The 21,108-nt window shown below is 34.0% G+C and overlaps 2 protein-coding genes across 8 annotated transcripts in view; one reads left to right on the top strand and one right to left on the bottom strand.

Moving 5' to 3' along the window:
* Positions 1 to 621: 621 nt before the first annotated feature.
* Positions 622 to 21,108, bottom strand: part of LOC106139431 (calcyphosin-like protein) — a 41,742-nt gene continuing 21,255 nt past the window's right edge. The window contains exons 1-7 of one of the 6 annotated variants that reach the window (XM_060945209.1): positions 13,511 to 13,529; positions 7,952 to 8,029; positions 2,792 to 2,945; positions 2,413 to 2,509; positions 2,151 to 2,231; positions 1,596 to 1,805; positions 622 to 1,185 (exon numbers count right to left, since the gene is read on the bottom strand). In XM_060945209.1, the coding sequence (XP_060801192.1) occupies positions 1,084 to 1,185; positions 1,596 to 1,805; positions 2,151 to 2,231; positions 2,413 to 2,509; positions 2,792 to 2,945; positions 7,952 to 7,964 (657 nt within the window). In that variant the 5' untranslated portion in view covers positions 7,965 to 8,029; positions 13,511 to 13,529 and the 3' untranslated portion in view covers positions 622 to 1,083. Of the gene's footprint in view, positions 1,186 to 1,595; positions 1,806 to 2,150; positions 2,232 to 2,412; positions 2,510 to 2,791; positions 2,946 to 4,884; positions 5,075 to 7,951; positions 8,032 to 9,756; positions 10,014 to 12,883; positions 12,921 to 13,510; positions 13,530 to 21,108 lie in introns of those variants that run through there. The other 5 variants (XM_013340870.2, XM_013340872.2, XM_060945208.1 and 2 more) reach the window with 5 other exon arrangements.
* LOC106139432 (18S rRNA aminocarboxypropyltransferase) lies at positions 13,363 to 15,148 on the top strand. 2 transcript variants are annotated; one of them, XM_060945210.1, is made up of 2 exons: positions 13,363 to 13,397; positions 13,519 to 15,148. In XM_060945210.1, exon 2 carries the CDS (start codon positions 13,592 to 13,594, stop codon positions 14,306 to 14,308), a length of 717 nt encoding a protein of 238 aa, XP_060801193.1. In that variant the 5' UTR covers positions 13,363 to 13,397; positions 13,519 to 13,591; the 3' UTR covers positions 14,309 to 15,148. The 2 variants fall into 2 exon arrangements, with proteins under 2 accessions (XP_060801193.1, XP_013196329.2); XM_013340875.2 differs by having other exon boundaries at positions 13,369 to 13,448.

The following is a 21,108-nucleotide window of genomic DNA, read 5'->3' as shown; positions in this document are numbered from 1 at the left end:
TAGATACTTAAAAAAGTTTGTAAATGTTCCTTCTTACAGTTCTAATTATCGTCAGAGGATATATACCTGACTGTAACTTTTATAGTGTAGGTAGCTCATAATACACTTTGTCTTGAAAAGACTGAAAAGCCTCGACCTGCTGTTCGGCTTAAGGAATTGAGATTAAAATAGTGACAATTTGCTAGCCCGTCGCTCAAATATAGAAGAATCCTAAGTTTATAAGCTTTTCCCTTAATCGCCTTTTACGATATCCATGGAAAAGATATGAAGTGGGTCTGTTCTAAGGTGCCAGTCCTAACTGCTTATTCTAGTTCTAACTTATACAGTGGTTGTTTTTAATGTTTTTTATTTATGTCCATTTCTTTTGTCATTATAATCCAATTTTCCTTTTTTTTTTCAAAATTATTAAAGAAACCTTTACTAACTTCCCTTTTATTTTCTTCACAATTTGTATACTTTTGAAGGGTACCAATATCTATTATCAGCAGCAATACCATGTCATAAAGCTTTTTAGCACTTATTCGATCTATGCTAAATTGACCAACTATATCTTCATATAAAATATTAAAAAATAGTTTCGCATGAATAACTATATATATGAAAATAAAAGAGACTAACGTACTGTTAAAATATTTAATTAAAATTAACATAATACAATAAGCACACGTTTATAATTTACTTCATAATATCAATATTAGAGAACATTATTGGTGCAAAGTCTCTTTGACCTATGACTTTTTGTGTTTTAGTAGACTTTAATATATAAAGCTGAATGCCTGATGTTAAGAACATAATATGAGAGATTAAAACTAATCTAACAAAAAATAATAGATGAATGGCTCTGTTGGAGGCATCCGATTATTTTTCATCGTACTAACTGTATGTGGTTACCAATTCGATTATTATGCTTCAAACGATATTGCCAAAAATATGGTTATTTTAAATTATACTGTGCTTGGTATCATCACGAATTCAATTTAATTTGTAGCCCAATCAGCTTTTGTCAGTACTTTGGAGAGTAATTTTAAAGTCAACAATAATAATAATAAATTGAACATGTATTAAGGTTTGTGCCGTGATGAATTATAGTTTGTAGGCCTGACGCATCATCAGGTCGAAGTAGCAGTCATTGTCGATTGATACACTGATGCCACTGTAGTAGTTCATGAACTCTTCCAATGTCACCTGAAACAGAATTTCCACTTAGCTTCAAAGTTTAAATTATCTTTTATGTAGGTATATTTCCATCCATCGTCTGATATAAATGGTCGTTACCCAGAACTTAAATAATGTTTTAAATAGAGAATAGGTGGTCCTCGAGACACTTTATTTTCAGGTAATAGGCTACATTATTTAAAACTATTATAATCTAACTAACTTTCGAAAGTACATGCACCTCTAGTAGGATATGAATTGACGATTTTGGTGTAAAAACGCTTTACTTGGACTACGAAGAACCGTCTCATGAAGGTTTCATTAAAAAATCATAGCGATTTTCAATTATTTTTAAGTCTACCCCTTTAAGACATTCTCATCAAACATATTCGCCTTTTCGGCTGCATTAATTTTATATTCTATAATATAATATGTATTACCTTTCCATCAACGGTTCCTTCAGACTCGAAGTTAGCCAGGAACTTGTTGAGGATGACGTCAGCAGTCTCCTCCCCACTCTTATACCTCGGGTTAGAGTTCACAGAGTACACGCCTCGAATGTCTTCCACGGAAATGATCCCATCTCCTGATTTGTCAAGCTTCTTGAACGCTTGCTCCACGATCGAACGGCGGGTCTCTGACATTGGTGGCTGAAGACGAATTTAAAATGTATGATTTACATGAATCTTTTAGCTTATATGAATAAATTATTTAAATTATGGTATTGTACATATAGACTGTAGCTATATTTAGCCAGTATTAAATTAAAAGACCAACTGCTTTCGACCATCAAGCGCGTTCACCCTGAATGTTTTAATTTTAATGAAAATTTAAATGGCTGAAACGTCTTCATACATAAAGATTGTAATAGTGAACCTAGCTCATATTTTGATTAATTTATCTAGTTGAAAGTGCTTATTTTTATAAGCGCCTGTTACGACATCCGCGGGAACAGCGGGAAAAGGTTACAATTCTGAATTAATATTAATACTTACACGTATCTGCCTAAGGAACTCGTCCAGACTAATGGAGCCACTGTTGTCAGTGTCAAATTTCATGAACAATTCTTCAGCATCCTGAAACATACAGAAACGGCCAATGTGTATATTGTTACTTTCATCCATTCAATCATTTATTTCTGGTTCAGCGCAATAAAGTAGATCTAGCCTTGGGTAAGCTAAAAGATAAATCATTTTTTTTATTTAGCTTACTTTGGTTTTGTTTTATTTCGCCCAAACTATATACAATGAAACTTACGTTATTGTTGAGCTCAAGCCCTGTCTCTTTGATTCCGTTAAAGAATTCTTCTTTATTCAATTGTTTGCTGCCATCATCATCCATACGTCGGAAAATCCTGGAAGAGAAGTAAAAAAAATTGTTTAGGAAATTGCTTAAAAACTCAGTGAAATAAATGGTGTAACTGCATGGACACAATTAGGGGCAAAGCTATGACTACTGTATGACTTTTAACGACTTCTTTGTTCAGCAGTCCAGAAAGCTACAAATTATTCCTGTGTACTTACTTATAGCAAAATAGAATATTCTGATAGTGGATTCTGTTTGAAGTTTATTTAGTGGTTGATCAACATGTACCCCTCAAGGATGAGTAAATCGAAGTCATATAATAACTATCTACCTGCCAAGTCCCATGATGCCCGAGGCGCCTCGGGACAAGCACAAGAGTCGCAGCTTCTCCAATGGGTCTGTGGCAGTAGCCAGAGCCCGGGAACTCTTCTGCATGAGCTCTTCCTCCACCCGAGAAGATGCGGACTGGGGTCTGTGCCATGCTACTGTAGAGAGAAAGAATAAAGCATGTTTAAATATTTCTTCACCATGGCAACTATTTTAAAACCCACTGAAATTGGCTGTAGGAGACCCCAGAACCAAGATCTAACCATACATACTTACTTATGGTCATGTCTATATCCCTTGCGGGGTAGACAGATCCAACAGTCTTGAAAAGACTGAAAAGTCACATAAGTCACATCCAGCTGTATGGAATGGTATGGAACTGAAGGGCATTTTTTTATTTACAACTGGCGGTTTTATTTCGGTAATAGCACCCAAGTTGCTCCCAGGGGGAAGGAACCTTGACCTTGTACTTTTCATTTTAGCAACACGGACAATTTATCACTCATAAGTGAGGTTCAGGGGTTTAGTTCGACCTTTCATTGCCTTATGACTTGAAGATCAATGGTTAGTTCAAATTTATGACGGGTAACTTCCGCTCCTACACTACAAACTTACGTTTATACAAACTTTAGCGCAATTCCCAATTGCTTTACAGAACATTTACATAAGTCATATGCGGGCAGTAGCGTACCGTTGCTATGACAGACACCGACCGTGTGCTAACAAAAAAATCGATAACCACTAGCGTAAAATATAAATATAACCTAACTTTTTCCGAGGTTTTCCTGCCGTGGGAATTTCTACAAGTCTTTCGTTACGTAGGCATAGGCACGCCATCATAACGCGGCGACGTACCTATATAATACCTACTTTCAATTACTAAGAGGGTCTTATATATATAAGAAAACGGAAGATATCGATGAATAGCGTATAGGAAAGTACGAGTATAAAAGGTAGGTACTAGCTGTGCCCGCGACTTCGCCCGCGTGGAATAGTTATTTTGGGCATCATTGAAGTCCTCAACGATGAATAATTTTCCCCGTTTTTTTTCACATATTCCATTATTTCTTTGCTCTTTATAGATGCAGCGTGATATTATATAGCCTCAAGCCTTCCTCGATAAATGGTCTATTCAACACAAAAAGAATTTTCCAATTCAAACCAGTATACCTACCTACAAAGGGATTTTCGGTCAGAGTGTCGGAAAGGGTGTGCACTTTTTTGGGACTTTTCGCCGATTTTTTGATGCCCTATTTAGTCCTATTTTTTATGATGCCAGGGCTACGACACGACCAAAAGCATCCCCTAAGGTCATATGAACTTTTTTGCTGCGGGTCATAATTCCAGAGATATCGTCACTTCTTTTACGTAATCTTTTACGTAAATTGTGAAGTTGACGTTGTTGAAGAAAATGCTGCAGTGCAGTTTGTTACCGCTTCTTCTGCACTGACGCCTTGGAAGCGGCAGTAAACTTAGTTTTTAAGTAATTTATTTGACGTCAACCAAGTTGTTAAACCATACGACAATTATTAAGCGATATAATAGTATCCTATAATAATGAATAAAAAATTTTGAATTTTTTGAATTTTGAATCTTTATTTAGGGGGTGAACAAAGGGTTTACAAAAAAGTCTCTCATACAACCGTTGCTGACCAAGACTATGCATTAGCGATGTAAAAATGGGTGAAGATATCTCTGGAACTATGACCCGCAGTGAAAAGGCTTTTGGTCATACGGCATACCTAAGCCCTGGCATCATAAAAAATAGGGCTTAATAGGACATAAAAAAGTCGGCGAAATTTTTCAAAGTCCCAAAAAGTGCGCACCCTTTCGTCAGGTTATCAAAAACCATGCGAAATCTTATTTGTTTTAAAAAATCTTTCACATTACTAAATTAAGAAGACAGTTGTTTGTTTACTTACGATTTCTTGCCGGTTGACTGTAAACATGATTTTATCCTATGTCTTATTAAGCACTTCAGTCACGTCGAATTTATTTTTTACTTCAACTGTACTGTGACTAACCATGTAATTACGAAAAAAATATAACAAGACCATGTTACTTAAATATTAATCAAGTTACGTGACAGTGACTTACTATTGGAATTGGTTTTAAGCTTGCCAAGGTACATCGTAAAATCATCGGTAAATGTTACACTGGACGGCGGACACAACCCACGTGTTTTTTTTTTGCAAAATAACCTTATTTCACGAACAACACGTCTTTAAAGCTCGAAAAGCCCTGGATTACTGAGACTGAGATAGCAATGTGCCGAGTACGTTTTGACAGGAGTCAGACTCGATTCCTGCTTTCGAACTCGCCTACGCGAATACCAATTTATTTTGACTCGAGTACGCCGGTTGCGATTCCGGTACTCGAGTCAGGAAGAATCGATTCGTACTAGCTAACTCTATTATATTTATGTTTGGTTAACTCGCTCGTCTAGTACGAGTCAAACTGTTTACTTTACTGTTTACTTAAGCAATGAAGTGGCGCGTGCTCATAATACAAACAAGTTTGAAACTGCATTTTTTTTTTGTTTTGATTTATTTGTTTTGTGTCAGTTAGCAGTTATTGTGAGTACCTATGTACTGAGTTCTACTAAGTGAATTTATTTAATTGTTTCTTAATACCGGAAGTGAAGTGATTACATTGTAATTAAGTTTATTATAGGAAGGCGCCGAAAAAAACCTTAGGTGTATGGAAGTCTTTTGAGAAAGTGGACGGCGGTAAATAAAGTGCAAAAACTGATTCGAGTCCAGCCGGACTCGAGTCAATATTCGAATACCAATGTAGCGGGAGCGATGATTCGGTTGCGCGATTAAGGTTTTTCGCTTATTATGACTGATAGCGTCGCGTGATTCTATTTTTTATTTTTGTGACTTGTGGCGTATAGATTTTGCCACACCAAACATAGAATTCGAGCATTGGTCTCGAATCAGGGAATCGAGTCATGATTCGAATACCGTATAAACCAACTCGAGTCGACTCCATCCATCAAAACAGAGACTCGGCACATCACTACATCACAGCGACTGGCTCAGTAAGCCAAGACGATGTTTGAAAAGTTAATAATCTCACGATCGAGGGCACACCGAGTTCAATCACATTTCGGATGTGGGTGTTGAATTTGTACATTAAAATTTAATTTCTAATTAGCATTTTTCAACAATTTTTAAGTAAAATCTAAAATCGACAAATAAATTTTATCATTTTCATCGCATAATCGAAAGAAAGAAATTTTGATTTATGATCAGAACAAAAGACAATTTTATTTGAAAAGGCAAAAAAGATCTTTATGTATTGCTCTGCATGAAATATATATTTTTTAATTTTATGCTGGGCATTACTATGATAAAACCTAGGTAGGTACTTAAAATAGTTAAAGAACGTTTTGGTGTAGACTGAAATGGCTTTGATGGATATCTTCAAGACTATATGTCTATAGGACTATTTATGATATATTCTTACTTATTTATAAAGGCGTAGATCTTAGTAGGTACGCTTACGCCAAATAAGTACCTAGTCCTGAAAAATAATATATCTCATGAAGTGGAGGCACGTAGGTAAGGGCTTTAATTACTTTATTGTATTCTACCTAGGTATTAATAATATTTCATGACTTATTCCCTAAGGTGGTGAATGTAACGCTACCCTTTCGTCTGTACGTTTGCGTGTTCCTATACCCTTAACTCCGATCAACATGCAACAGCCAATTATGTAGACTGGATATTATTAACAAACACATATTAACATGGCAGCCAGAAAACTGTGTCTTTTACGTTTAGCACGGCAATAACAACCACGGCAAAGCTAAAAGCGTATGCTTGTAAAATGTACAAGTTTACGCTCGCTGCTCCGCCTGCGTTAAAAAAAAAGTTCCGCTAACCTGTGTACATGTCTAAACATAATGGACTGTGCCTTGATTTATCGGTCAGCCAATCAGTTTCATTTTATATAGGTACCTATATATATTAGCTTTCGTCAAAAGTAATACTCTCTCACTATAAATGTACTTAAATTACACAAAATTTCATGTAGATAGCGGTGATGGTGGTTCAAGAAGTTTTGAATAAACAAATACACAAACACACTTACACATTTTTAATATTAGTATGGATGATATTATAGTACCTACTTAGGTAGACGAAGTTTCAATTAAATACTATTAGCAATCTTCCTCATATCGCCTTATCTTAACGCTTCGTACAAAGGTACTCGTACCTTCCTACAGATTTAGTAGGAGGTGACGTACGAACAGTAGCAATAACAACCAGAGCATGAACATTCCTAGGATGGGTTGATCGATAGGCAGCCCACTGTTTAATATTTCTCATTGATCCATATCATTTGTCATAAACTGGCTGTTTATGTTTTCAAATATAAATCAAGGTAATTGCTGCGTTTTGTTTCTGAATCACACCTTAATGTGTGTATCGCTTACCCGCATTTCCTTGAAACCTTTATCTGTTCATACTGTTCATAATACTTTACAACGGAAAAAAAACGTAGGTACTCTATGGCTATTCACTGATTGTCTAAGCGTTTAAGTTGCGTGCAGTAGAAAATCGCGACTAACATTTCTATAATGTTAAGTTTATAACGATCTAGTCCATTCTGAAATAAGGGTTAAACAACCTTGATAAGTCTTTATAGAAAAATACATTTTTAAATTAATTTATAGTCATGAGAAGAAAAAGCAAAACGAAAAAGTAACATGGTTATTCCAAACGTATAATTTTGACTAAAAGATATTTCAAGGTACATACATACATATGTACATATAATCACGTGTATATCTATATATATTGCGGGGTAGACAGAGCCAACTGTCTTGTAAAGACTGATAGGCCGCGTTCAGCTATTTGGCTTTAAGATAGAATTGAGATTCAAATAGTGACAGGTTGCTAGCCCATCGCCTAAAAAAGAATCCCAAGTATGTAAGCCTATCCCTTAGTCGCCTTTTATGACATCCATGGGAAAGAGATGGAGTGGTCCCATTCTTTTTTGTATTGGTGCCGGGAACCACACGGCACCAATACAAAAAAGGTAGGTATCAAGGTACCTTTTTTTCAGTTACGTAGAGAATACGAATTGACTGTTCATAATAGCATTTCTATATTCTTAAATAAGATCCGATTACTGTGGGCTAAGGCTAACTCACCGCCAGATTCCATGATGTCTATTTTGTCGCCCTTGCTGGATGCCTTCGGCGCGTTCTGGTCGTTGTAGTTGAAGCAAGCTGAAACAAAAAATTTCGTCATAACACATGTCGTGATTTGTCTATTATGTGGTACACTTGCATACACGCTTTATATTACATGCTAGCCCATAAGAAAAATCCTAATTCTAAGGCTAAAGGCTACTAAGATTAGACCTTTTTTTTTGTTATCGAAGTGAGAAATCCTTTTTACGGACAACCCCCCAGGTCTTCACCCGGGAGAGTGTGGGACTCCTGGCACCTAGTATACCAGCTTACCCATTAAAACCCCTCCGTTCGCCCTTCTTGCCATTTTGAGGGCATCATGTGATCGCTGGCATTTCACCACGATACCCTCTGGACCAAGATTAGACCTACCAAATTGAAAAATTTTGTAAACCAAATGTCAATAGTGATATAAGCTAATTGGGCCGTGTACTCGTATGTATTTTAGACTAGGATCTCCTCATTTTTTCCCATGGACTTCGCAAAAAGAGACAAAGGGAATACGCACATTAATTCAATGCAACTTTTACAATGATCCAATGTAAGGTTCCCTTGCAAAGGTAGCGGAGGTGTCGCTATATGACTTAAGTACCCAATCCAGCTCCCGGAGCACGCGCGATGCTTTTTTAACGCGCGCAAAACTATCGCTGTCCCTTTTCACGTCATATTAAAAATGGAAATAGCAGCAGTTTTTAGCACAATAAAAACGCGCGTGGTATGCTCCAGGGACACGATCATTATTAAAGGCGCACATAAGGCTCCTCTCAAATGAGGTAAAGCTGGCGCCAGGAGGAAGAAATAGTGGTTAAAATTAATGTAAATAACGTATGCATCATTAATTTTAAGTGAATCACCGGTTCGGAATAAAAACCCGCAGGTAACAATACCTACCCATGTATCATAGCGAAGAGTGTCAGTATAAACATGGATTGAATAAACTTTCTTATCGATATCTTGACATTGGAGGCCGTCCGTGCTATTATGCTATTAGCTACACTGCAACTGCTGTCCGTTCTCACAGAAAATAAATTTCAATGAAAAACGAAGACAACCTGGCTGGAGGACAATTTATCTTTTTAATTAATTTATATATATTTTTCCTTCTTTCTTGTTCTTTGAGAGAAGTATATTTTCTGTGACAACAGACTGGATTCACTAACAAACATCTGTATGTGACTGCATGCGATGAATTAATTAATTTCTACTTCTACTATGATAGAACCTCAAATTTTTTAAATTAAAAATTATTTTTCTTATTTATTTTTAAAATTGTTGGTGCAGGTTTATGCCTGGTTAAACAGTAAAATATTTTCATTGTTTGTTACCAACTCAAGAAAAAAATATATTTTGTATTTATTTGACCTGCCCGGCATCAAACTGGTGATACCTGAAGAGAAAGGGGCGATAAAGTTACCAACTTATTACACCAGTCTTAGTCGATCTACTTGCTATTTTTCATCCTTGCTTTATTTTAAATGCGAAAATTTGTGAGTATATGTGTAAGTACCTTTGTAAGTTTTTCACTCTTTCACGCAAAATCTACTGGACGAGTTTTGATAAAAGTTAGAACACGAGTAGTTAGGTTATAACCCGGAATAACACATAGAGTACTATTTTACTCCGAAATCGTTACCGACTTGTCACTTTTTGAATCTCAAAAATAAATAAATAAAGATAGCTAGGAAAAGTGACTGGGTGATATATATAAAACAAACGTATGTATTTTTAATATTAGAGTAAGACAATTTTAAAAACATCCTCACCTTTTCCTGTTGTAGTGAACAGATACTAATTGTAATTCCCGCCCGATATTTTTTAAATAAAGAATTATATAACATGCAACCAACTGCCCCTGGCCAGTCCCAACTCTATAATGTTGGTGACACACAATAAACTGTCCCTTGAGTGATAAAATCGATTTTGTGGTCAATTATCTACGTAGGGCTTATACTAAACTTAATAACGATATTTATTTTATTTGCTCAATTAATAGTTGAGACAATTATCGGCGCGTCTCGACCTACGCTAAACTACTAACTAGGCTAAAGCAAAATTATGATTCAGACAAGATATACATAGATAGATAGACATGCGATGCAGAAACGCACACCGTATGCTCATTGTAACCTTGATCGTCATTTGGAGTAAAAAAATGTGTCTTTTTAATTCAGCCAGGCTGTCTTTTCATTCTGCCTGCTGACGGTTAAAGAACACTCTCGATAAATAATTCTACTTTCCTCATCAATCCAATTGAATTTCACCTAATTAGAACAGCGATAGGTATTTTTTACTTATCGCCTTTACCTTCTGCTTAGAAATTGCAACATTTCTCTTGTTGACAAGGCCAAGGTGACGCGCGATTTGTTAAATAAGTCCCGTTGGCTTAAAATATGTCGGGGATATGCCGGATATGTGAATCTGTTTACATTTATTTGGGTACCTATATTAACAAACCAAATTATTATTAAGCTTTCCCTATTCTATTCCAGTCTGCCCGTTAAGCGATCGTAGCTTTTCGGATAGTCAAAACCGGGCTGAAGGACTTCATAATATGAAATGTCCCTATTGAGAAAACCTGGTTCACGTGGCGTGCGTAATGAGTACCTAAGAAGGTACGATCGCTAATTATGTTTGCTGTACACCCGAAGGGAACACAAATGCAAATGTAGTGGGAGCGATGATTATAGCTCGACCGCCAACAAAGGGAAGATGCCTGGGGAACCGCGGCTTTGACGATGTTGTGTCTGAGGTTGTATATGCTACAATCCGTGAAATCTTTGCTTGCGATGTTTAGACTTTTCGCTGTGCTTTACTGATAGCATGATTTTGCTTTTCTGACTTGTGGCGTAGATATGTCGCCACAGCAACAAGATATTAGATAGATTTCATTTCTTCTACTGAGTATATCTTCTATCGCATCACAACAACGTTTTTGAAGACTTAAAAATAGTTATTTCACGAAACAATGTTCACTCTCACATATTGCAGTTAATAGAAAGAAAGCCGCTTGGTACAAAATCCATCAATTACGAGCCTTGTAAAATAAAATTGACAGTTACACGCTCTGTATAGTTGTAATTATGCTTTAATAGCGCTATATGAAAGCGATCAATAAAACCCCAAGGATTTCAACCATATCTATACATTTTTAATTTATATTGACAAGCAAGGACATTAGCCTAATTAACTTTACTACGGTATCATCTATACAAATCGACTTTTATATTACTAGTCAGTAGATTTTCTTTGACTATTAAGAGTGCGTGACTCAAGTTAGACTTAGCCAGAATTCATGTGATATGTATGAAAGGTAGACAAGGGTTTCTAAAACGGGAGAAGTGGCTAGCAGTATAGGTAATTCTGGTTCTGGGTAACGTTAGCCTGTTGTCTACAATTTTTGAAAATAATGCGCAAAGAAAGCCAACAAAATATCCATCTCAGTTTGGTCTAAAGGTACGACTGGCAGAGAATGCATTATGGCATTAAGTCCACCTGTTGTACATTTTACACGCATTAATTTTAAATGAAATAAGTACTTAATATATATCGAATTATTTTTTCTTTGCTTACTTAATAGTATGAAACTCGTGCCTCCAAATTGTACTCGTATGAAGTTTCTTTTACGATTACAAGCAAGCGAGTCGTCGAAAAATGCCCTATCACGCATTCTTAGTTGGTGAGAGGGGTATCAACCAAAGCCTAAATGTAGCCAATAAGGTACCTACACCATACAAACTTAAATCGTTATAAGGATGACCTCCAGAAAGAGCACTCAAGTCTGTTTTATTACAGCAATTAGGTTTATTAACTTCGTTGTAGTTCCCTCGTAACGTAAACTAGCTATTTGACTGAGTGAGGGAGTTTAGGTATAGATACTGCTAATTAATTAAATTATTAAGAGTACATACCTACCTAGTTTGCATCTAGGTTCTATATTTTTTTTTAAATAAAAGAGTATACCTAAAGAATTTTTTAACTAAGAGATTTATTCCCGGAATTCCGCGGGAAGAGAAATTAACGGGATTTTTCTCTTTACGTAGGCGTATTCTGGCACTGAAAAATAAAAATCGTTCTGTTCTTATCGGATCAGCAAGTTTGAATTAAATACATAATAACGTACGCTCCATTTATTCTGTGGCTCGCCTACAATTTGAATGTCATTTAGTAGTAGAAACATACGAGGCCAAATGCGTGACCCATGTGACATGTAGGTTTCTGAACGTAGTTGCCCATCACTACGGTCGAAACTAGGTATAATGTGATTAAAATTGTTAAAACCCAAAGTGGACCGTATAATTTCGTAATCTTGTACTTAAGTTCTGGTTTGAGTTTGTTCAATACAATGACTAGGTACTCAAACGATAACTAGGGTTTGTGAGAAAAATAAACATCATCCCCATTTTACGATTAAGGGGAATAAGGGGACTTGGCATTAATGTGGAATTTGAAAAATAATAATTATTGATAGAAACGACGAAAGAATAGCTTGATTAAATCCGATCAAAATCAGAACAAAAATGCCCTTAATTCAGTTCGCATCAATAGACTGATGAATGTCGATGAAGCAAAAGTAGCATTTTCGTCATTAACCTGGCGAAACTATAAGTATGTAATGAGTTCGTTTTATATTCCTACGGAACCCAGAAAGATAAATGGGATTGTGTAGGTGGGTAACTCTTTTAACCCATGCATACGGCAAGATCGTCATTCCAAGGTATGTTTTATAAGTTATTGATACACAACGATATGTGATTTTGGCAGAGTATACCTAACATCACATTTCATCAATAATATTTGGATCTCCTGCGATATGAGTATGCGATATGATGATACTGACTAGTTATGCTTGTACTAGGTAGTCATAAATTATAATACATAGTATCTTCTTACCTGCCATAGAGGCGCTGCTCATCCTGCCCCTTGTGAAATCAATTTTGAATTATTTATAATAATCTAATTAAATATTATTTCGAGTAATAACTGAAATAAATGTATCACATAAACACACAAACAAAATAATGGACTGACAACTTGCTATTATTTTTTAAAATAAATTGTGACAATAAGTATTTATTACATACCCAAACATTAAATTTTTCAAAAAAGTTAGTTTGTAGTCATCTTTTTTCTTTATTTTTATAAGTAGTTTTAGTTTTAATTTAATTAGTTTGTAAGTATTTTTTTCTTTCTTTATATAAGTAGTTTTAGTTTTAATTTGATTTAATTGTAATATTTATATAAAGAAATATATATTTTTTCAAAAAAGAATTGTACCTGTAAGAATAATTTATTTGTGTAGACAAGGCTGAACAAACCTTTTATCCTCGCCAAAACATTGACGTAAAAATGTAACTGTCAGAGTCATATGTCGTCGACAATGACATTATTCACAATTAATTTTGAGGTTATAACTCACTTTTATTGTTTGTTTATCAATTGTTTATCAAAGAATAAAGTAATATTATAGGAATTGTTTATTTTATATGAAACATAGTGGTTTTTAAATAAGATATCTACCTTTCTAGGAACAGCAGCTGAGTTGTCAAAGTTGTACAATATATTCCTACACTGCAGTGCAGTGTGTAGTGCTGTCGAAAAATGGCCCCAATAAAGAAAGGGAAACGTTCTAATCATCATGTTGCAAGAGATTACGCGGAAAGATTGAATGATTTAACCAAACAGTCATCTTCGGACGAAAGCGATGGCAGTACTTCTTCCGATGACGATGGAATACCTGCTTCGTTTCCAGTGAGCATGTGGGATCTCAACCATTGTGATCCCAAAAAATGTTCAGGCAGAAAACTCTTAAGACATAACCTCATCAAAAACTTGAAGCTCGGTCATCGATTTTCAGGATTAGTCTTGTCGCCAGTCGGGACCCAGTGCGTCAGTCCCAACGACAAAGATATAATAGAGAAAAATGGCCTTGCTGTTATTGACTGTTCGTGGGCAAAAATTGACGAAACTCCATTCGGCAGAATGAAATCACCTCACCCAAGGCTATTGCCATTTTTGGTTGCAGCTAATCCTATAAATTATGGTAAGCCCTATCAGCTTAGTTGCGTGGAAGCGTTAGCGGCGGCTTTGTTTATAACAGGACATAAAAAAGAAGCAAAATTTTATTTGTCAAAGTTTTCTTGGGGCCATTCATTTTTGGAATTGAATTCAGAGGTGCTGGATCTTTATGCAGCTTGTACTGACAGTAAAAGTGTGATAGAGGCACAAACTAAGTTTTTGGAAAGTGCTCAGAAAGAGCAGGACACAAGACCTATGTGGCCTCCAAGTGAGTCAGAGTCAGAATCTGATAGTAGTTAACAAAAGAAATTGAACTTTTATAATTGTTTGTGTTTATATTAGGTATATAGTGCAAAACATTTTTGTGTTTAAATTTTTGTAAATCTATCCCATGTTTGTGAAACTATAGACAGCAAATTTGTGAAAAAATCAAGCAAATACATGTGTTATGTAAGTTGGTTTAGATTTCCTTCAAAATGATGTTGGTTATATGGGTGTCGCAGGAGTGAATGCTTGATTGTTTCTCAGGATTGTGGTATTGTCATTATAATACTATGTTAACTATGCATACCAAATTTCATTCAAATCAGGTTGAAAGAAGGAATCCATAGTGAAGCATTAATTTTCATTCTCCTGACATATACTTGTCCTGGTTGTTGCCTGTAAAGATCACTCCGAGGAGGACCTGATTTGCATTTGACCATATTGTTATTAGTTATGAGTTTACATGCGTTATTACTTGAATAAAGTGTACATTTACTTTTGCAAGTGTTTTGTAACCTACTTTATTAACATTAACAAAGTATGTTTATTTCAGATTTATTAAATGAATTACATTAAGTACATATTTTGTATTATTATAATGTTATATTACAATACTTGTTGCTTTCAGATGATGTTGAATATATTCTCAAACAAAGAAAGTTTGGTTTGTAATACAATTTTACTCTCCATAAGAAAAATATATCACAATATGTATATTTAACATTATCGCCAATGATACGAAACCCCACACTATGCAATATCTAGAAAAAAAATTAATTACTTAAACTATACATTACATTTGAATTTTAGTTATACAAATATCTGTTTAAAAGCACTATATGAATTTTACGACGTAAAGTAAGTAGGCTATAGAAATAACCCAATAAACATATTATGTAAGTAAAAGTTGTATGTATACAAACCCCTAAATAACGGCACCCGTTTTTGTGATGAAGTCTGCTAATGACTGACCAAAAATATTTAATAGCGCCATCTGTCCGACCTAATCGTATTTGATCGTTCATAATTCCCACCGCGCATAATAAAGGATCGCAATACGCACGTTACGCTTGCTTTGTTTCGTCAAATCCGCAGTAGATGGCGCTAAAGCATCCATTTCAAAGTTTTTGGGGTCTGCAGGAAAACGAGTTTGCCAACCGTTTAGTTAGCGTCCGCTATTCGAGTGTGTGGTTGGATTGTTTTTCGCCCTGTGCTGTTTCATTCGGATTACGCGGAATAACTTACTGATCTATTACTTTGTTGTGAAAAAGTGGTGATATTGAAAGTGAAGTGCTCAAAAGTGTGTTCTCATTCATAATAAGTTTGTTTGGAGTTTTCTAGTAGATCTGCGAAGGTGAGTAAGTTTGTCCACTTACTTTGATGCAACCTGTCACGCAGGTGTCTCGCAAGTCACTAACCTCTGAATGAAAAATACATCCTATAACTTTCTATTAGGTATTATATTTGCAAGTTTCCATAAAATGTATAAAATGCTTATTTTTTAATGGCTACCTATTACCTTTTAAATTGATAACTGGTAAGTTTAACTATTACTTACCTATGTAGGTACTTTACCTTTAAACTCTGGTAAAGTTTTAAATCTAGTGCTATTTTGGTAGAAAGATAAGCAAATATACTCACATTCTTCTTTTGCCTTAATTAATAATACATACATACATATAATCACGTCTATATCCCTTGCGTGGTAGACAGAGCCAACAGTCTTGAAAAGACTGATAGGACACGTTCAGCTGTTTGGCTTTATGATGGAATTGAGATTCAAATAGTGACAGGTTGCTAGCCCATCGCCTAAATGAAGAATCCCAAGTTTATAAGTCTATCCCTTAGTCGCCTTTTACGACATCCATGGGAAAGAGATGGAGTGGTCCTATTCTTTTTTTATTTGTGCCGGGAACCACACGGCACTTAATAATACTTACCTAAGTAGGTAAGGAAGAAAATCTCAGACGAAAACACATGAAAAACCATTTTTTATTTTAATGCTTAAACGCTTAAAAACCAGACCAGACCCAGAAAAAAACAGACAGCTGGATAAAATCCTCAGATTGAAATCTTAAACCTTTTTTCATATCTATGGAGGAACTGCCATTGTCATTCGCTTTTATAATGACGTTTTCTATTTTATTTACCAATAATTAATTATATTATTTATTAATTTAATTGTATTTGGTTGGGTATGTGCACAACATGTATAGATAACATATATAATATAGTATATGTTAACGACTATTTACAGGACGTCTAGAGCGGTCCTTAGTATGGACGGCGATATGTAGCTGTAACTTTAATGTTTTTGTAGTAAGTATTTATGGTAAATTAATTATGACTAGTTTCTGCCCGCAGTTTCGCTCGCGTCCTATGTGTTATTCTGATGGATAAGCTTAATACAAATCAGTTCACAAACTTTCTCATTTATAGTACCTATTATCTCTTTACGGGATTATTAAACTCTGATCTTATCCAGGTATTTTTTAATTAAACTAAACTACTTTTGTTCAAATTAAACCACATTCGTAAAAAATAACCAGTTTTACATTTTTCAGATTGTATGTTATGTGGCTTGTCATGTGAACGTCCTGTAGTGTTTTGTAAATGTTTGTGGTTTGTTCGTCGTTCGGTCTTTGTATATTTCTTTCCTGTTGTAACATACCTACAAATGCCTGTAAGGTATCAGAACACAACACATCATGAAGTATCAGAGAGAACCCACACGAGAATGTCGTTTTCCTGAAAATCAGCATTTCAATAAATTTGTCAATGGAGAATTAAAAGTTTTGAATAGCCATGAGAAACCACATTATAAAGAACATTTTTCGAAAACAGAGGAAATATTACTTAAAAAATTAGCTAAGACTAGAGCTATTTATGATAATATTCGAAATCAGATATTGACTCGTAGAAATAATGAAAAAATGAGATGGAAAGAATATTCGGATGATAAAGATGATAATACTAAAAAAAGTGCTTATTCAGGTATTAACAATTTTTTTGATAATAAGAGCGATATAAGTCCAAAGAAAAAAGATGCGTGCTATAGTTCCTGTAGTCATGAATCAAAGTATAGTCTACAAAATCGAGACCAAGTGCGGAGTGAATTTGTTTATAATGTCGATCAAACGACTTTGCAGAGAAACATTACAGAGGCAAATATGCCTAAATCATTGAATATTTTCCAAAATAAGTCCACAGATTCAGGAATAAATTTCCTTTCTCTAGTCGCTAAGAAGAAAAGAATTGCGAACTCTTCAAAAAAATATAATCAGTCAAGAAGTAATATTAGACGGCATTCAAAATACAACGAACGACATTCGAAATCTATGGATAAATTAAAATCATCTAGACATAACATAGAAAATGAGTTAGATTTTGCTTCACATGTGACGTTAAATCAAAATGAATCCACGCTTCACATAGATGACTTTGATGCAGAAAATATGAATCGTAAATATAATTTGTCAAAGAAATCACTGCAAGATAAATCAAGGATTTATTTAAAAGATAAAATATTTGAAAGAAAATCACATATTAGTCATAAAATTAATGATCATTATGAAGTAAGTTCTGGTAATGTTGATGAGGCAAGGTCACCTATAAATTTAGTAAATCGGAAGTCATCACTGAAATTTAAATTGCCGGTTATTAAACCGAAAACTTTTGTCACGTCTATAATATTGGCTGAAAATAATTTTAAACAAAATCATCGCACAAACTTTCATAGGAATAAACAATTTACTCAAAACATACAGTCTGCTTCAAGCAGGATATCTCGCTCTGACTCAGTTATTAAAAATGCAGTACCAATATTTGTAAGAGCTGAAAAATCAGCGCCTAATGTAAATAGGGAGGGAAATTCTCACTTACAATTTAGAACATTTGCAAAAAGAAGGGATACAAAATCTAATAGAATGGTTACCCATGAAGTTATCAATACAAAACGAATGCAAGAACCTACATTAAAAATAAAGAAAAATTTCGTAGATAGGCGGCTTAATTTTATTCAAAGAGAATCAGCTAAATCTTTGATTAGTTGTGGTTTAAACCGTTCGAGTATTTTGACGCCAAATCTTACAGAAACTCCAAGAAAAAGGAATAAAAATAAAAAGGAAATGTCTTTTCTAAATATTAGTAGCACATCAATGGTCAACGACAAGAATGTGGAAAAAAGTATTTTAAAATATGATAAAGAACCTTTTTTATTTTTCAACGAATCTTGCTCTTCTAATATAAGTTTAAATATGTTATATAAACGAGAAAATCATCATAGAAAAAATAATTCGCAAAAAAATGTTACAATAAAATTTGAAAAGGGCGATTTTAAAAACGGATATTGTTGGAAATGTGTCAAATCCGAATTGCGACAAAAGAAAGCAAATAAAAAAATAAAAGATAATTCCGGAACTCTATACACCAACATCAAATCATTTTCATCAATCGACAGAAGTAAAATATTTCTATATAAACAAATGAAATCTGCGAAAACTAAAAAATCTAAATTTAATCAGTATGTTTGGGAACCAGTTTTAGAAAACAGAAAATCAAAGAGTTTCATTAAACAAAGGTCTACACTTAGAGGAATACATCAATTGGCAGATTTACAAATTCTTGCTAAAGATCAAACACGAAAGCAAAGGACTTCTTTTATAGAGAAAGTATCAAACGAATGCAAATTGTTAGAAGATAATACAGATACCGCAAATTATAAAATAGTTGCATGTTCAAAATTACAAAAAGAATGCATTGACGGAAAAAAATATGAACAAGGTCGTGTTATCGATATGAAAATGCGAAGTAAAGATAATTTACATAAATTTCTTAATATATGCCAAGATAAACCAAAAAAGCAAATCACTGAAAACACCTTACACAACGATTTTTTAAGCGCCAGCTCTAATAAAATTGGGACATACCCTTCATGGAAACGATGTTTTTGTTCAATGAATATTAAAGTTCAAGATTACATGGACAACATTAATTCTAAGAATAATATGCAGTTCGATGGTCACTTTGACGAGGGCTGTTTAAATTCAAATCCTGATAAAAAAATATTTCAGGTTTTTAAAAGTGATTCTGTTGTTAAAAAAGAAGAATATGATGAGCATAAACAAGTGATGAAAAGAAGTAAAGTAGACCAGATATGCCAGGTATCGAAAATTACGATCCAAGACGGAGGAACATTTCCCACAAGTTGTGTAAGCATGAAAACACTTCAAGGAGATAGTTCTATTTCTTTAAAAACACTCAGTTCTCCTGTAAATAATAAAACAGCATTGATAACAAGTACTCATAATTTGGATATACCTTATCAGAAAAAGCAGGTATCTACGTCAAATCTAAGCGAATCTTTAAAAACAACTATCCCAATACAAACCAGTGGGTGGTCTCTTACTGAAAATAAAACATTTAATAAGGCAAATAAAAAGTATAACTGTGAAGCAATTAGGAATAAAGATAAATTAAACGAAATTTTGTCACATGATTTTGAAGATTTAAAACATAGGAATTTGCTGTCATCGACACTTACTCATTTGTCGTCAATGAAAGTAGGAAATTTTTTAAAAAGAAGTTTCAGTGTTTTACGTTTTAAAAAACAAAACAAATCTAGTATAATCTTTCCTACAAATCAAAATGTTTATCTGTCAACATTATATACTCAAGGTGAGGTCGGATTATGTGTACCATATAAATGTAAAATTCCTGAATATATAAAAGAAAATGCAGAGCAGCCCAAACAAAGTAAAACAAGATATAAAACTGATTATAAATGTAAACAAATAATCTCACAAGCTAATTTAATAAAGTCACAGAATAGAAGTGTAAGTTCGTTGCTTAAATCATGTTTGAAGTTTCGAAAATTAGGCAAAAATCAATGTAAAAATATAAAAACACCTGAACAAAACGTATATGATATAAATCATATATTATGCTATCCATTGTTGACTTCTAAAAATCGACGTCGTAGTCAAGTTGTACGAATAGGATCTAAATTTAGTTTCAGTTTAGAGTTTCAGAAAAATATATCAAATCAACCTTATCAACCGCCTTATGTTTCGAAAAGTATCAAATCTACAAATAAAGAATGCAAGCCTATAAAAAATGAAATAGTTTGTAAATGTGATGCTGCTACAAATACCAGAAAGAAGAAGAAACAAAGAGTTGACCAACATCAATCTAATTTAAAATGTAAATGTACTAGAATTGGATCAGTTCTAAAAAACTGCCTTTGTGCATTGAAATTATCGAAACTCCCCGAAACAAGTATCAAAATGTTCAAAGAAGAAGTGTTTAACAATACAGCAGTGAAGGGTGTTCAATTTGTAGTTCATGCTCGGGATAAAGAAACAAACGTGAAAATAAAAGATAAAAGTTATAAAATACCTGACTTGTCTTCTCAAAATATGCCGAAATGGACAAATAAATGTCAATGCAATCATAATGTGGAATGCAAATGCTATAAAACGGCACCATATCTCAAAAGGTGCCTTTGTAAATTAAATTTAAAAAAATCTAATCAGAATTATCTTCAAGATCAGTTATTGAAAACTGGTATTAAATTTACAGTTCAAAACCCCGATGATACAATTAAAAAAATATTGGCTCAATCAGAAATGGAAAAAACGTTTTCAAGATTTGATACCCGTCAATATGTTCCCACTAAAAATTATATTAAATCAAGTACAAATGTATATGAATCTGTTATACGAAAATCAGAAAATCTAAAACCTAATGATAAAAAAAAATTGCATAAAAGGTCAACTAAAAATGTATCTTGTGAGTGCCAATCACTATGTAGTTCAAAATGTTTTCAAACTGATCTA

This window comes from Amyelois transitella, chromosome 7 (assembly GCF_032362555.1).
Source record: "Amyelois transitella isolate CPQ chromosome 7, ilAmyTran1.1, whole genome shotgun sequence".
Lineage (NCBI taxonomy): Eukaryota > Metazoa > Arthropoda > Insecta > Lepidoptera > Pyralidae > Amyelois > Amyelois transitella.
This window is presented reverse-complemented; position numbering and strand designations above follow the sequence as displayed.

Coding starts and splice junctions, on each gene's coding strand:
- LOC106139432 (XM_060945210.1), top strand. CDS start 13,592: ATGGCCCCAATAAAGAAAGGGAAACGTTCTAATCATCATGTTGCAAGA.